Raw genomic sequence first — 17,751 nt, forward strand, 5'->3', positions numbered from 1 at the left:
TTCATTTTTCGCATCAAGCCGAGTTGGCATTTTAGCTTGTTAGAGATAATGAGCAGGCTCGTGAGTCTTGATGAGCTAGATCAACCGACATGTCACGACCTAGTAGCCTATAGCTCACAGGCGCACGGTTCATAATACATACGCCTATTTATGGGAGGAAAGACTATAGGCGCATGTCCATTTGTGGGGGGAAAAGACCATAGGGCGCACGGTTTATAATACATACGACCATTTGTGAGGGAAAGACTATTGGTCAACAGTTAGTGTATCATATAAAAATCTTAGTTCCCTTTCCAGACGTGACCATGCCTTATCTTCATCCGTCCGCTACCACCCAGATGCGATTCACCGCCGTTCGCTGATTCGGTCCCTGAATGCATGTATAATGTGTTCAGTACTTCATGGGCCTACTATGTGATTTATTGGTTTAAACTTTAATATTTAGATACAATTACATATGCTTTGTATATTTGAACTAAAACTTTACTTATATAACTTATTGGAAAAAATTGTTGGGTAAGATTTGTATTCGATATTAAAAGCAAAAAATGTATAAATTAGGACAAAAAAGAAATAATTAAAACTTCATTAGTAGGTAAAAGACTTCTTAATATAAAAAGCAAAAAAATTCGGAATATAAGAGAAAAAAAGTAAATCAAATGCATAGGAAGGTAAAAGGATAAAAAGAAGGCTAAATTCAGCTCCACTGGGTTCCAAACCCAGCATACCCAGCATCTAAGGTTATATACGAACGTCTTATCCATTTCCATTAGGCTACAAAGTCCTTTTGTACAACAACCGAGTGAAAGTCTAATCTAAACAATTCGGTCACAGTGACGGACGATGGAAACATTCTGTATTTTTATTATAATATTAGAGATTATTATCTTTTATTTCTAAAAATACACCTGTGATTTATACATGAAACTTAAAATAGAATTGGATTCGATATACAACTCTTACTTTTGCTACAGTGCTAGAATGAGATTTGATATATATAACTCTTAGTTTCTATTTCTAGATACAACTATATGTTATCTACAACTATTACTATCAATCTTTACTGTTATAATTTGATCCTACTATAATCTAATGTTTTCAATTATCTTCCTCCAATCAATTTGGTCATTTCTAGGCCTTAGGAATGAACATGTTACTTAATTTTGATCTATCTTTGTAATATACTATTTTCATTGTTCCACGCTATAAGTTTTTTTTAGCCTTTTCTAGATTTATATGTGTTAATAAATCTAGACACATATACTAGATGAATATAGGTAAACCCATAAAGTCTTATAATATGAAACATAGAGAATAATTGATATCTACTGCATTTGTGCATGGTTTATGTTCAACGTTTGCTCATCTATCTTATTTAAAGTAGAATTATAATTAGTATTTTTAAGGTTATTAGATGATAAAACATGAATAATACTTTATGTATAACTATTTTTAAAATTTTTTAAATAAGACAGACGATCAAACGTTAGATACAAAAATCCATAAATACAGTTATATTGGGACGGATGCATAAACACAGTTATATTGGGACGGAAGCTGTACATGTTTTAAGCACCCAGGGATAGTAGAAATAGGTTCTAGGACATTACAATGCGGTCCATGCATAAAGTAGTAACTTGTCAAGCACTACGGCCTGTTTGGGAAACTTCTCCTAGTTGCAGCTTTTCCTAAAAGCTGTTTCTGTCAGATGCTGTCCCAAACGATCAACAACTTCTGAGAATATGTAATTACAAATTCTAAAAAATGAACTAAGGATTCAGAAGTTGGAGAAACAGAGTTTACTAGCTTTTCCAGATTCTCAGAAGCTGGCTACCAAGCAGGTGCTTCTTAGAATCTAAAACTCCACCCAAAAGACCATACAATCCATGCGCCCACCATGGAATACAAGGATAAATTAACTCTCATGCGAAACTGATAATGCATGGTACGCATTCATGTGTATGTGATGGTGACATCAGAGTTTTAATACTAATTGAGAGACTTATTATGCCTCAGGTGATTGAAGAGATGTCCGAAAATATTGCACCAGTATATTTTTTTTTTATCTCCTGTTGATGAAACACGAAGTATCACAATTAAACGCTAAAAGACGGTACCCTGCTTGAAGATAATAAAATCACTCAACTTTGCAAAACATGCAAAATAGTGAAAGAATCAACAATCTCGATCATGTTTGTTTATTTCCATCAGCTGACATCGTAGTTCCTTGCGCAAGCTTAAATTGTACATCAATTTGGAGACATCCGACAGAATTTAGACGGTGTTGGCGCTACGTACGCTGAAGATAGGAAAATGACACATCACTCTTGAACAATATCAATACGATAAAAGTTTATTAATCTCGTCCCCACAGTTACATACGTATACAATAAAAAAAAAGATCATGCGTGTAACAACCACATGAAAAGTGTTAAATTATGAATAATAATTAAAAAAACGCTCGAATCGGATGATTTCAGCTGAAAATTATGCATCAGTCGTAGTTGGGTTCTCGTCTTCCTCCTCAAGAAAAGGGTAATCAGTGTAACCAACAACGGGATCTTGTGTGTAGAACGTGGACCTGTCATACTTGTTCAATGGCGCGCCAAGCTCGAACCTCCTTGGCAAGTCCGGGTTGGCCAAGAAGAGCCTCCCGTAGGCGACGAGATCGGCATAGCCGTCGGCCACCACCTTGTTCCCTTCCTCCCGGTCATACCCGCCGGCGGCGATGAAGCTGCCATTGAAAAGCTTCCTGAAGGGCAGGAGGCCATGGGTGATCTTCCTGCGACCCTCGACGATGGCCATTCGAGGCTCCACCATGTGGCAGTAGAGGAACCCCGGGTGCTTGTTGAGCTGCTGCACCATGTACGTGCCGAGCGCCACCGGGTCGGAGTCGAAGCAGTCCATGAAGTCCACGAACGGCGACAGCCTGATCCCCACGCGGCGCGCCCCCACCTCGGCGACGACGGCGTCGATCACCTCGACGGCGAAGCGGCACCGGTTCTCGAGGCTGCCGCCGTACTGGTCGGCGCGGTCGTTGGCGCTGTCCTTCATGAACTGCTCCAGGAGGTACCCGTGCGCGCCGTGGATCTCCACGCCGTCGAAGCCGGCCTCGATGGCGTTCCGCGCGGCTCGCCTGAAGTCGTCGACGATCTGGGGGATCTCGTCCGTCCGAAGCCGCCTGGGCTTTGAGTAAACCATGCCTGAATCATCCGGCGTGATCTGCTTGTCGGTGCTCGAGATCGGCGCCTGCCCATTCGGCTGGAAACCTGTTGATTCATTCAGCAACTTGAGTCAATCAAAGAGCACAATTTGCAAGAACCTTTCGTCTTTCGAAGCAAATGAATCAATCACCAGCAAGTCACTGACTGAAGGCTAGTTCTCCGGCCGGTACCTGTGTTGGAGACCCTCCCGACGTGCCATATCTGCAAGAAGAAGAGGGCGCCCTTGCGGTGGACGGCGTCGACGATGGGCTTCCACGCCTCGACCTGCTGCCGCGTGTAGATGCCGGGGGTCTCCGGGTAGCCCTGCGCGGTGGGGGAGATGTCGGTGGCCTCCGCAATGAGGAGGCCGCCCCTGGTCGCCCGCTGCGAGTAGTACAGCACCGCGTGCGGCTGCGGCACGTTGCCGTAGGAGCGGCACCGCGTCAGCGGCGCGAGCACCACCCGGTGGGACAGCTCCAGCCGCCCCATCTTGTACGGCTTCAGCAGCGGGATCGCCGGCCCCGCCTCGTCCGCCGCCGCTTGAACCTGCACCATCTCCTCCTCCTCCGCTCCTCGGTGTGATCTCTCGCTGCCAAAAAGTGCTCTGCTTTTTCACTCTGTTTGTGTTCTTGCTGCTGCTTTGCTCTGTTCTGTGTTTGCTCCGTGCCTGGTTCTACTTATAGATGCTGGAGGTCGCCAAGACGCCAAGTGTGCGCACGCCATTTCGTCAGGTATTTGACTGGCCGCGCTTTCCTGTTCCCATCTGCTGCCGTCACCCTCTCCGTCATCGGAACAAAGTCAGTGGGAACAGATACATTGCATGTGGCCGTTTGTTTAAGGGTGTTTGCATCCTCAGGATTTTTTTAAGTCCCCGTCACATCAAATGTTTAGACTTTAATTAGAAGTATTAAATATAGATTATTAATGAAACTCATCTTATATTCTGGACTATTTCGCGAGACGAATCTATTGAACCTAATTAGTCCATGATTAACGAATGTGATGCTACAGTAAACATTTTGCTAATCGTGGATTAATTAGGCTTAAAAAATTTATCCAATGAAATAGCATTTATTTATACCATTAGTTTTATTATCAGTTTATATTTAATACTCCTAATTAACGTCTAAACATTCAATGTGATAAGGGACTAAAAAATCACTGGATCCAAACAAGCACTTTGTTCACGTGTACTGCTGTCACCTTGTGGTTCTCGTCAGGCCGTCGAGGTAACGAGAGTTCGAGGACGGTGCCAATCAGCAGGGAAGCCGCTGTTACTATATGATTTTGTGGGGACGCCGCGCGTGAGAAAATAAAGAACTGTAGTTAGGTACTCCGAACGATTTGTTTTATACTCCAGTACTTACTCCGGGTCCGAAAACAAATCAACTATACAATATATAATATTTAACTCTTCGTCTTATTTAAAAAAATTATAATTAATAATTTTATTTTTATTAGATGATAAAACATGAATAATACTTTATGTGTGACTTTTTTATGATTTCTTGAATTTTTTTAAATAAGACGGATGTCAAACGCTCAACATAAAAACCAAAAGTTTGTTTTTTTGGGACGGGGGAGTACATGGTTGACAGTGGCATATATCTTAATGCAATCAATTTGTCAATCCTAGTTGAAAGTGCAGCTTGATTTTAAAGGAACACTCTAGATCTTTCGAATGGCATGCTTTAATATTTCTTGCACGTGTTTTCATCCCTCGAGGGACGATCGCGAGTTGTTTGCATATCGTCCGAACAATTATAAAAAATATTTTTTAAAAAATAGTAGTAATGTGGATTAATATAAGATATATCACTGTGAAAACATATTTACACATACAATAGTAACATATACGTTCAAATTCGATTTGTATAAATTATAACACAATAACAAATATAATTGTGTATACTATATAAGTTTTAGTTAATTTGTTTTTTTATAACTTGTATCTTTGTGCATTGAAATATCTCATATTGATCAATCTTATCATTTAAAAAATAATAATTATTTAATTGACATGCAACAAATGAGGATGTCCCTCAATGGAAGAAAATCCAATCTCTATTGAGTATATCATGTACCCACTAAACCAAAATATTACGCCCTTAGACATAAAATTCGAAATACTTGCTGCAAACAAACCCAAAGTAGCAAGGAATAAACCGAATCAGGTGAATTGTCGTCGAGTCAACCAAACACGAGTGTTTGCATCGAACTAAAGCGACCCCATAGTTGGGCGACGTACCTGCTTACATCCTGCCGACGTCAGCGCAAACGACTACACGTTGAAGTCCTGATCGCATGGTCACGACTCACGGATGCCATGAACTAAGAAAAATCAGTGCCTACGCATTTGATACTGCCATTAGAAACAAAAATGCCTAATTTTTATCTACTACCGTCAAAAGGAAGCAGTGATGATGAATCTATCACCTACCGCGCCATCAACTAACTTCTTCCTTCGGTTTTCTGAAAGAAAAAATAACTTAGACATATATATCAAACCATTTTATTAACTTTACTTTATAAGATACCAATAATATTTTTAATAAGATCCTTTTATTAACTCTACTTTATAAGATACCAATAATATTTTTAATAAGATCCTGTCGTAACGTATAGATAATACGCTACTATTGTTAGAGATATGATACATACGGTTAGAGATAACAGAGTCCAATGAAAATTCTAGAGATAAAAGATAAAATCCTAAAGATATACGATAGAATATTTATTTTGTACTCCAAGTTTCTATCTCCTTTGTACCCTATAAATATATCACGAGGGTCAGTGCAATATACAATAGAATACATCAGATCATAGTAGAGCATAGATTCTCTCCATTTCAATATCTTTCACATGGTAGCAGAGTCTAGATCCAGATACTATTCGTCAAAATTCAATCCAACGCCGGCATGCCGGCGGCAGCTCGCCGCCGGTGAGCCCGTCCAACCGATTGGCGCGAAGCCTGCGCTTGGCGGCAAGATCGCGCAGCGGCAAGATGCCGCAGTTCAACCACGACGACGCCAGCCATCCGTCCATCGTCAATCAGCGAGATCGTTCTGGCCAACCCTTCCATCCCTCAACGACAAGACAACAAGGACGCTATGCATCCATCGTTCAACTCCATCCATCTTCAATTACACTGTGATCGCACGTCACAGTACATGTATCTATTTTCTTTCAATTAGTTACATAATTCCCGTATATTATCCATAGACTAGATTATTTTTTCAATAATTAGTATTAGATCAATTTCTTTTTAACCACCATATATCATCAGTAGATTAGATTAATTTTTTTCTAGCTTCCAAACCTCCCAAATTCTAGCGGCAGAAGCAGAGGTGCAACGACATCGAACAACCAACAAGCAAGCATTACATCAAGCAACCGACGTCTTTATCAAGTCTCCACGTCCGACATCAACATGCATTAAAGTAACACCGCCGGTGCTCTACATCAACATGGGAACAACACGACGCCGCTTTGTTAGAGATATGATCCGAATTATTATCTATAATGTATTTGGATTATATTACTAGTTTCCTACTAGGTTTCTTGTAACCGTTTCCTACTTGGAGTAAGAGTAGGATTAGTTTCCTAATAGGATTCTGTCAGTTTTTTCCTATTAGGACTCCTTGATTTCCCCTTATATATATCCCTTGTAAGCTGCACGGGAAAGCTGTGACGGCCCGATGTATTCTCCTACTATTGTAATCATCACCTCATAGTGGTTATTGCCGGTTGGCGCCCTTGGTTTTTACTGCAAGGGTTTTCCATGTTAAATCTGCTTATCGGTCATACGTCTATTTTCCTAACAAGTGGTATCAGAGCAAAGATCCAATCTACTCGGTCGTGTTGGTCGTCGTGCGTTTCGGCTGGCTGCATCATCGACGTGCATCTCCTGTCGCGGCGCGGCGTCGTCTGCATCCGCGTCTCCTCACGCACGCCGCAGCAGCAACAGCCACCATCGCCTCTCCCCGTGCACGTGTAGCACAGCAGCAGGGAAGCAAGGTGATTCTGGTGGATGTGTCCTTTGTTGGTTTTCCTTCGCATAAACAGCAAAGCGGAAATCAAGGCATCTATCTCTACCAAGCACAGCTAGGGCCTAGGGGCATCCATCATCGCATCATTCATCAGAAAGAAAAATTGGTGAATTTGCTGCTTGCACACACCAAGTCTATCAAGGAATTTTTTTTCTCATTCTTCAGATCTACCATATATTTTTGATCTGTAATTTTTCTCGAAGTCTTTCACCAAATTAGACATTGAGAAGTTTGATGGCAATATCAGTTTCAGCATATGGCAGGTTCTTATGAGAGTTTTCTTATACAAGCTGGTGTTTGGAAGGGAAAAACAATTCACCGAGGAGATTTTGGTTCTGTTTATCACTTTGATCAAATTTCCCAAGAGATTTCAATACTTCGTTTCGCTGTTCTATTGGGTTCCCCTAATTTATACCAACAACTTTAGGATTTCATCCTATGGCGAGTTTTGAAGTATTATTCCATACTCTTGTTTTGATCACGTGATTCCAGAGGAACTGCTATGAGCACATGACCAATTTTTCATGAGGTTTATCAGGAGATTCAAGTACTTCGTTTTGGTTCGCATCTCTGTTGGGTTCTACCAATTTATACCAACAGGTTTAGGGTTTTATTCCCATTGCGAGTTTGAAGTATGGCTCATTGCTCCTGTTCAAAACAAGCGAGATTCTCGTTGTCCTCAAGTTTGGTTCGTGCTTGCTATAGTCCAAAAGACTATTTGCCGCAAGGTGATTTTATCTATATGAGGTTTCTGGTGATTTCAATTTTTATGCTACAAGGGATTCGTCTCAAGGTGTAGATTGTTAGAGATATGATCCGAATTATTATCTATAATGTATTTGGATTATATTACTAGTTTCCTACTAGGTTTCTTGTAACCGTTTTCTACTTGGAGTAGGAGTAGGATTAGTTTTCTAATAGGATTCTGTCAGTTTTTTCCTATTAGGACTTCTTGATTTCCCCTTATATATATCCCTTGTAAGCTGCACGGGAAGGGTGCGACGACCCGGTGTATTCTCCTACTATTGTAATCATCACCTCGTAGTGGTTATTGCCGGTTGGCGCCCGTGGTTTTTACTGCAAGGGTTTTCCATGTTAAATCTGCTTCTCGGTTATACGTCTATTTTTCTAACACGCTTCATCCACAACGATGGACATTCATCTCGCGTCCCCTGACAGAAATCTCTGCAAGACGCTTCATCGACGACGGCATCGATCGCCTTATCGACGACGGACAAAGACTACATCAACATGGCATCACTATGGTGGTGACCTCCTACACGACGTACGGAGTATAACCAAAAATTGGTGACCCGACGTCAACGGCGTTCTCTAACATCTGCAAGATGACCCAAGGGCATCCTCTGACATATGCAAAGATGCTTCCAATGGCATCCTCTGACATGTATAAGGTGCCTCATCTATAATCGCAGCTTCGTCTTCAAATTTTTTTCGCCTTCGGCTATATGCGGCTATATCAACTACCATGTCTACAACGACCACGGCTATCACATGATCGGCTACCTCGAAAAAAATTACAACAAATCATCCTGAACAACTCCAGTCAAAAGTGTCCGTGTCATCGCTCTCATCCATAACACTCCCGCTATAACTGCGGGAGGGAATAGAGGAGAGAGACAAGTGACAACACAGAAGAGGACGCAGTCACCAAGGTGGAGGACCGAAACGACACAGAAGGAGACGTAGTCACCAAAGTGGAGGACTATCCATCAGAGATGCAATTGATGATGGAGAAACAAAGAAGAAAAGACGATGAAACACAAGATTTCAAATCCAGCGCAATCGTTCGCTTCGCTCCCGTTACGATTGAGGGGGAATGTTAGAGATATGGATACACAGTTAGAGATAACAGAGTCTAATGAAAATTCTAGAGATAAAGATAAAATCCTAGAGATATACGATAAAATATTTATCTTGTACTCCAAGTTTCTATCTCCTATGTACCCTATAAATATACCCACGAGGGTCAGTGCAATATACAACATAATACATCATATCACAATAGATCATAGATTTTCTCCTATTCAATATTTTCCACAGCTATAGCAAAATCAAATACTTACATCGTTGGTAGTGGCAGCAATTATCATCCATCCGTTTATCAAGCTCGCAATGCATCATCTTCAGCGTACCAGAGCAGGCAGCTTGTGGCGCGGCCAAGCGTTCACCTTGCTCCGGTGCTTCTCCACGTGATCCCATCTCTGCAACGAGGCGTACATGTTGGACAGGCTATAGGCGGCGCCGTCGTCGAGGTCCAGCTCCTCTATCCTGCCCGCCGCCCACTCGCCCACCATGACGCCGTCCTCCTCCGACGAGGAGGAGGAGCGGCAGGCATGGAGCAGGAGGCACCCGAGAATCTTGGCGTTCGGCCTGACGGGCATCGCCTGCACGAGGCGCAGGGCCTCGCCGAGGAGGCCGGCGCGGCAGAGGAGGTCGACCATGCAGCCGTAGTGCTCCTCCCGGGGCTCCACGCCGTGGACCGGCACCATCTCGGCGAAGAGCCTCCGGCCCTCCGCCACCAGCCCGGAGTGGCTGCACGCCGACAGGAGCGCCACGAACGTCACCCCGTCGGGCCTGACCTCGCGCCTCGTCTGGCTCCTCCCGACCATGTCGTGGAACGCCCTGACGGCGTCCTCGCCGCGGCCGTTCATGCCTAGCCCTGAGAACACCGTGTTCCAGCAGAAGAGGTTGGGGGCGTCCGGCATGGTGGCGAAGACGTCGAGCCCGCGTTCCACGCTCCTGCGCTTGAAGTACATGTCGATGAGCGCGTTGCTTAGCATGGCGTCGATCTTTGTCCCGAGCTGCCGGAGGTAGTGATGGACTCGTCGGCCCAAGGCGAAGTCCCCTGCCTGCGTGCACTACGGTGAGCATGGTGACCGCGGTGGGCATCATGAGCGTCGGCTGCTCCGGCTGTTGCTTCATCTGGTGCATCAATTGGTGGAACATCGCGATGGTGGTGGCGGCGTCCCCTTGGCGCAAGTATCCGGCCATCATCGTGTTCCATGTGACAACGTCCGGCGACAGGGAGGAGGAGGAGGTCATACGATCGAACAGGTTCTGGGCGGCGTCCATCTCCCCGGCCTTGCAGTACCCATCGATCATCGTATTCCACGACACGACGTTGTCCGCCGTCGCCCGGAGGCTCGCCTCGCAGACCTCCCTGGCGGAGGCGCGGTCGCCGGCCCTGCAGTAGCACGCGACCATGGTGTTCCACGAGGCGGGGGTCCTGTCCGGCATCCGCTCTAACAGCCCCCGTGCGTCGGCCGTCCTCCCGGAGACGCCGAGCGCGGCCAGCATGGCGTTGCGCGCGACCGCATCCCTGCGCAGCATTTCGTCGAACAGCCTCTGCGCGGGAGCCAGCAGGCCGCGCCTGGCGTAGCGGGTGAGCAAGGCGGTCGCCAGCACCACGTCGGCGGCGAGGCCCAGCTTGCAGGCAAGGCAGTGGAGCGCCTGCTCCTCGCGGCGGCCGGGGGCATCAGTCACCGCGCGGGCGTTCGAGAGCATCCGGAGCTGGATCAGATCGGCCGCGTCTCATACGCCTTCTCTTCTGAGGATTGGCAATGCTGTGCTTCCGAGGCGAATGGTTTGAGTTCTTCGTTGCTTCTGATTTCTGAACAACTCGTCGGCTGCTCCTCGGCGGCCTGAGCGCCGGTGGTAGAGGCGGCGCCGGAGACGGAGAATGCACAGGAACCGGCTTGAAGTATTAGACATGTTTGTTTTCCTCCAACTTTTTTAGGTCTCCATCACATTAGACGTTTGGACACTAATTAGAAGTATTAAATGTAGACTATTACTAAAACTCATCTCACATTCTAGATTATTTCGCGAGACGAATCTATTGAGCCTAATTAGTCCATGATTAACGAAAGTGATGCTGCAGTAAACATTTGTTAATCGTGAATTAATTAGGCTTAAAAATTTTGTCTAATGAAGTAACTTTTATTTATACAATTAGTTTTATTATCAGTTTATATTTAATACTTATAGTTAATATTCAAACATCCGATGAGATAAGTAACTAAAAAAATCATTAGATCCAACCAGTCACTGAACATCTCAAAACTTATTTACAAATTCAAACATTTTGGTCACGGCCCAGCTTGACAAGTGTTATTTGTTATTTGGACACATGAGCTGTGGTGACATGACAATAAGATTCAAATTAAAAAATAAGTTTCAAGGATAAACCAAAACTAGTTTAGTAAGAAGCCACTGCTGCAAAACCCTTAGTAAACGACGTCAAATTGTTTAAAATCAATACTTATGGGGTAGTTTTCACCGTTTTGGCCATCTCACATGGATCTGAAATTAAAAATCAATAACTACAATATATTATAGGTCTGTGTTCTTATAAAAAATTGCACTAATAAAAATCAATACCACTTTTTTTCACAAATTCAGTTACCTATAGCATATTATATGTATCTTTTTTAATAAAACTAGTACCAACACGGATGGAGCCGAGCCGAGCCCTCAATAAGCCTTATCCATCTCGCTCAGTCTCTAATGAAATTAGACCTTATACATCTCGCATTCTCGCTCGGTCTCTCACTCTCTCGGCCCACTCTCTAGGCCGGCATGGCCGTCCCTTCTTCTGCGTCGATCTCGCCACATATCTTCTCTGCTATTGTCATTGCGCTTCCACTGATATGTCTCTTCCTATATGCCCTGCCACTGTGTCACTTCGTTGTTGTCTCTCTCCTCGATGTGTCGTACCCATTATCATGGTTCCTCCTAGCTAGTTGGATCTGGTCGATGTGTCCTGCTTGATGACAAGAGTTCCCTCCCATGGGTACGGTGTGGATCCGGACAACTACTCCATCATGGCTACGAGGACAGTTACTATTTCACTTGGTGCACGTAGAACTTACGGGGGGTTTTGTACATATGTTGATTTAGTTTTATGTCTTTATCTAAGGATGTGAGGGATCCAGATGTGGCATTTTCGTGTTTTTTTTTCTCGAACACCCAAAAGTTTGCATGTCAATATATATCAAAAGGAAAGAGTTTTGGTATACGACGCCTAGAAGCCTGACATGCTTAAGGCACAGGCCCGAGAGGTGAAAACATGACGACTAAACTAAACGCGTGAATAAGAAATAAAGTACAACACCAGAAGAGGAGAGGGGGACAAGATCGCTCTACACTTCTAACAAATTTCTGAAGGTGGCATTCTCGTGCTGATGTGAGAGAATCCATCATTATTGATTGTTCCTCGTATGTTCGATTTGGATGTATTGTTTATACGGGTAATTATACGCGTTTTTTTTGGAGACGGACGGCTCAAAGAATCGGTTCATGGAGTCGGCTTTTTTTTTTTTTTTGCTCGCGGGAACTTCTTCTATTCCGATTTTCAACGGACCATTAGTGTCAGCTGTTGCTATCAGTGTCGTTCAACGGGTGCCAGTTTCCAGTCCGACACTAAAGACTAGATCGTATTATGTACTTTGTTTTCACGTTACAAGACTTTCTAATATTATATATTTTTATATGCGCTAACAAATTTATATATATATATATATATAATATGTATATTGATATACGGATACAAATACAGAAAAGAGGGAGTAGTGGTTAAGCAATACAATGAAATAGTATGAGCAAATTTGACTCTTTATGAACCAAATAGTAACTAACTTCGTATTAATCGAACGGCAACACGCCACGACACATTACAATTCATTATTCCCCGGGTGTTTCGAAATAAAACTAACACTTAATTCGCCTCTCGACCAAAAGCAATCCAAGAAGCTATAAGGATAGCAGAATAACAGTATAAATCTACGTACGGATTATTGCCGCCGCCGCCGAGCATGATCACCGACGAAGTGTGCAGCAGAATCAGTCGGAGAGGAGGAGGCGGCGGCGGCGGTGCACGTCGCCGGCCGGCGGCCTGCTAGCTCAGCTGGCGGCAGCAGCAGATAGGGTAGTACTGGCCCGGCTTGCAGTACGTGGTATACGGGTACACGTAGCCCCTCTTCTGGCAGTACTCCGGGCAAGTGACCGAATCACAAGGCACGACTGCGTGGCAGAAGTCATCTGTATATATATACATGCACAAATGTGTGATTAGATGTAATGAATCAAGTTTAGCGAACACACTATTATGTTTAGATTCATGCATTTTGTTATTCTTGTGTTTAGAACCCCTAGTGTAGTGAAATAAAATATTTTCATAACTATCTACCGATGAAAGTTTTCATATGATAACTGATAGTCCCCTGGTTTAACCAACACCGTATAAAATAAAGAGAGAGGTAGTAGTATTTTTATATGTAGTAATGTCCAAATTTTTTAAACTTTTATTATATGTATCTAAAATAACATATGTTTACTTAATATGGTTGATTTTTTATACCTATATTTGATTATTCATCTTATTCTTTTTTTTACAGATTTGACAAATTATAACATGCTTAAAATACTTATAACAGTAACATAAATCATAATAAAATAATTAATAATTATGTAATTTTTTTAAATAAGACGAATCATCAATCATTGATCTCAAGAGATAAAAGTGTCAAATAAGAAAAAAAAAAAGGAGGGAGTATTTATGAACGGATAGAGACACTGAGTTATACATATCGACGCTTTTGTAAATTAAGAGGTTAAGGAAAACCCTTGATAATTACCTTGTGCAGCACATGAATACACCATGGCCATGAGCAAAAGAGACACCAAAAACGTGACTGTATCAGCGTCCTTGATGTTGAGAAGCGACATCGAGGGAGAGATATAGCCACGGATACAAAAATTGAAAAGGTGGCTAGCTATCTATCTATTTCCTTTACTTTTTCTCGTGTTCTAGCTTTTCTCTTGCTCTTCTATTGCAATGGAACTGCTGTTACATTGCTCAGCAGAGTTGCTTATATAGAGATGAAAAGGCCATGAACAATAGAACTAAATTAGATCTATCCAAATCTTGCTTTTATTTACCTCTTAAACCAATTCTATATTTGAATGGCATTTATTTGCTGCCAATCAAACAAGATCTTGGCTTCATGGGCCGAGCGTTACATACCTGGGCTTGCAAAGCTTATTGTTAATGGTGTATTCATTTTCAGTGTCCAGGCTTACACCAACATTGCCTGGAACATCTAGTTTTCCAACTTAGGCTTGCCAGTTTCACTCTCATATTATATACACCCCGTTTTATATCGTAAGATTTTTTTAGTATTGTATAGATTTATCCATTAATTAATATATAAGTAGAGAGTATTATATTGTAAAATGGTGATGTTTCGTTGATGTTTTCTGAAGGGCCAAGAAAATATTTTACTAATCAAAAGATCGAACGCCGTATAACATCCGGAGGGACGGTGCATATTTTCTTTTATAATATGGGCACTATAGCTTTGCGAGAAAGCTTACTTCTTTTGCTACTTTAGATTTCCTTCCAAGACCTGTCCAAAGAATATTTCAGCTTATTTTATGTAAGATATTAGAATTTTGCACTAAAATATATGATATCTCAATATACTCCTCAAGAATAGTAAAAAAACCCTTCAAACGAGTGTCATTCATAAAAGAAAAACATCGAAACTCTTTTGTTTGTTTTGAAATAATATTGTGCTCTTACCTATATATAAATACTATGTATACAGGAGTTCACTCTTAATAGAAATTTAGTGAGATCAAAAATTAATTATCAGTAATATCGGTCTATTCCAGTTTGTGTTAGCAATTGCACTTCTATGTGTGCGCGTGTGACATGCGTATGCAGTGAGGTGTACGTGTGAGCACTAGTCTTTCACCTTATGCGGAAAATTTTTTTTGTCTGTTTCTCCCCTGCGAATAACAGTAGCTCCTCATCTCATCACGATCATTTAACCAATATATCTTCCCCTCAATTCCATGCAAAAAGAATATATATTTCGTAACAATCGAACAGTACAGATCTAACATTACAGCTTTCCCTTAATTATTTCATGGTGTTTCAGAAGAAGAAAACTAATATTGCTATGGGATAGCAGTCTAGCAGATCATCTATCGCCGTTGCCTAGCTCCTTCATCATCGTCGTCGTCAAAACACGATGAATGAAAAAAAAAAATCTTCAGAGAATCATTCGGAGAGCAGGAGCCGGCGCACGTTGGTGCTCTGCTTGCGGCAGCAGCAGCTGGGCACGAGCTCGCCCGGCTTGCAGTACGCCCGCGCGTTCCTCACGCCCATCTTCTCGCATAGCCTGGGGCACGTTATGTTGTCGCATGGCACGGTCACGGTCGGCTCACAGTACTCCTCTGCATATCAACAAACATGTATCCAGTCAAATCAATTTATTAAAACCAAATGTATATATATGCGTGTGACGAGAAACAGACACGTAAATACTATAGCATTATAAGACTTTCTAGTCTTGTCTAGATTCATCGATCGACGAATATGTATAATTTTTAGATTCATCAGCATCCAGATTATCTATATAAATCTAGGCAAAGCTAGTACATTATGAAATATAGAGAGTATGTGTTAAAAATAGTTATCATAAATTTACAAACATACATATACAAAAACTGCTACAAATATAATGGTTACACCGGCCTATTTTTCAGTAAAAAAATATGTTAATATAATTTCCAGAACAAACCAAGCGAGCTCGAATAATTTACCTTCTGCACAGCATGAATAGACCATAACCGCGATTACAAGAACCGCCAATAACATAGCCCTTTTAGTATCCTTGACATTTGAAAGCGCCATGACCGAGAGATATGTAGCTATGGATATTGGAAATTAAAAAGTCAGCAAGCTGTATTCCTTAATCGATTCTACTCTTGTGCTCTTCTATTGCAATGGAACTGATGTTGTATTGATAAACAGTGTAGATTATATAGTGGAAGTGGCCGTCAGTAATCAAAGCCAAATCAAATCTATGAGATCTCGTTTTTCAAAAATAAAATATATGCAAATCTTGCTTTTTATTGACATTGATCTCAAAAATATATTATATTTAATGGCATTAATTTGCTACTAATCAAAGTTTTGATCTCTTCGCTCTATGAAGACTCGCTTTCGCTATGGCTCCGGTGGATTCCGTTCCCTTAACCAAGCCACCGCCTATGAGTCAACGGCTCATTCTTCAACGGGCACGCGGTCAGAGATCACTTTCCCCTTCCACTGCTTGGGAGCTCAACACACTTTCATATTCTATTCCACTACCCACTAGGGGTTCTTTTCACCTTTCTCTCACGGTACTACTTTGCTATCGGTCACTCAGGAGTATTTAGCCTTGCAAGGTGGTCCTTGCTGATTCACACGGGATTTCACGTGCCCCATGCTACTCGGGTCAGAGCGTAAGCTAGTGATGCTTTCGGCTACTGGACTTTAAGAGACGTCTCTACTCATCAAGGTTGTCTCCAAGAATTGAACGCCATGAACGATATGTAACTGCATGCTATAAAATATAAATAAAGATGGGATACGTGACAGCGCGGTGGCATGGACGACCTATGGAGTATCTTCACGTTGGAGTAATAGTTGAGACGTGGTGTTTCAGTTGTCACCAGCCGATATAGGCTGAATCTTAAAAATCTGGACCATTATTGTTTGTTTTTTTCTTGAAAAAGCCAAATGTCATATTAGGAAATAAAAAATATTTTATGAAAAAACTTTTATATATGTATTCTTAACCATTTAAAAACAAAAGCTGAAAAATAAACTATGATGAAAAATACATGTTTTAAGATTAAAAAAATAAGTTTGGTTTGTAAACATAATTAGCAGCAAAAGATAAAACGTAGATTCAAAAATCAACGGTGTCATATAAAAAATGAAGGGAGTATAAGTCACAGCAGTTACGATGTAGGTATACTCTAGTTATATTATAGGTACATTTGAATATTTTCACCCAAAAAAACATTCGTAAGTCGTATTTTCACTCCCTTAACAATTAGGAAATTAATCATGAGTTAGTATCACGCAGGCAACAGGTTGGAAATAACCGTGCGTGGTCTCCTGGTTTCTATGCCGAGATGTCAAATTTCACAACAACTACTCCAATGTACTATATCCAACTCAATGCGACCTCATTTGGGTGAGCCAGAATTTTGAAAGTAGATCTCTTATCCGGGCCATTAACCTGCTTGAATTATTTAATGGGCCAGTATATATGGGCCACATGTAAATTGGGTGGCTTTCCTTTCGTGCAAGTATAATAGCAGGCTATAAGTTGGCTAAATGTTTATGTGGAAGAGAGAGTGAATGAGAGAGAGTGTAAGCAGGTTGTAATCTTATAACCAGCTCAGGCACAAGAACTAAGAAACTATATAAGAGTGACATGTAGGTCTTGTATTAATGATGAAGAGCTAACTATTATATGGTGGGCTAAGAGCTGGCTATAAGAAGTCTTATAGTCAGCTTGTTGGCTATATTATTAGCCTTGCTCTCATGAGCTGAGACTAAATGCCAACCTGCTAAAAGAACTCGAAAACTGTATCAAAAGGATTGCCAGAACATAATTAATTGTACTGGGTATATA

The 17,751-nt window shown here is 41.9% G+C and overlaps 1 protein-coding gene and 1 pseudogene across 1 annotated transcript; both read right to left on the reverse strand.

Annotated features, from left to right (window-relative positions):
* Window positions 1–2,327: 2,327 nt before the first annotated feature.
* LOC102716601 (12-oxophytodienoate reductase 1) lies at window positions 2,328–3,849 on the reverse strand. Its single transcript, XM_006655848.3, has 2 exons — window positions 3,395–3,849; window positions 2,328–3,269 (listed from the first exon to the last, which is right to left on the reverse strand). Exons 1-2 carry the CDS (start codon window positions 3,756–3,758, stop codon window positions 2,488–2,490), a joined length of 1,146 nt encoding a protein of 381 aa, XP_006655911.2. The 5' UTR covers window positions 3,759–3,849; the 3' UTR covers window positions 2,328–2,487.
* A 5,383-nt stretch (window positions 3,850–9,232) lies between these two features.
* Window positions 9,233–15,974, reverse strand: LOC107304331 (annotated as a pseudogene).
* Between the last annotated feature and the right edge of the window lie 1,777 nt (window positions 15,975–17,751).

This window comes from Oryza brachyantha, chromosome 6, assembly GCF_000231095.2.
Source record: "Oryza brachyantha chromosome 6, ObraRS2, whole genome shotgun sequence".
In the NCBI taxonomy this organism is placed as follows: domain Eukaryota; kingdom Viridiplantae; phylum Streptophyta; class Magnoliopsida; order Poales; family Poaceae; genus Oryza; species Oryza brachyantha.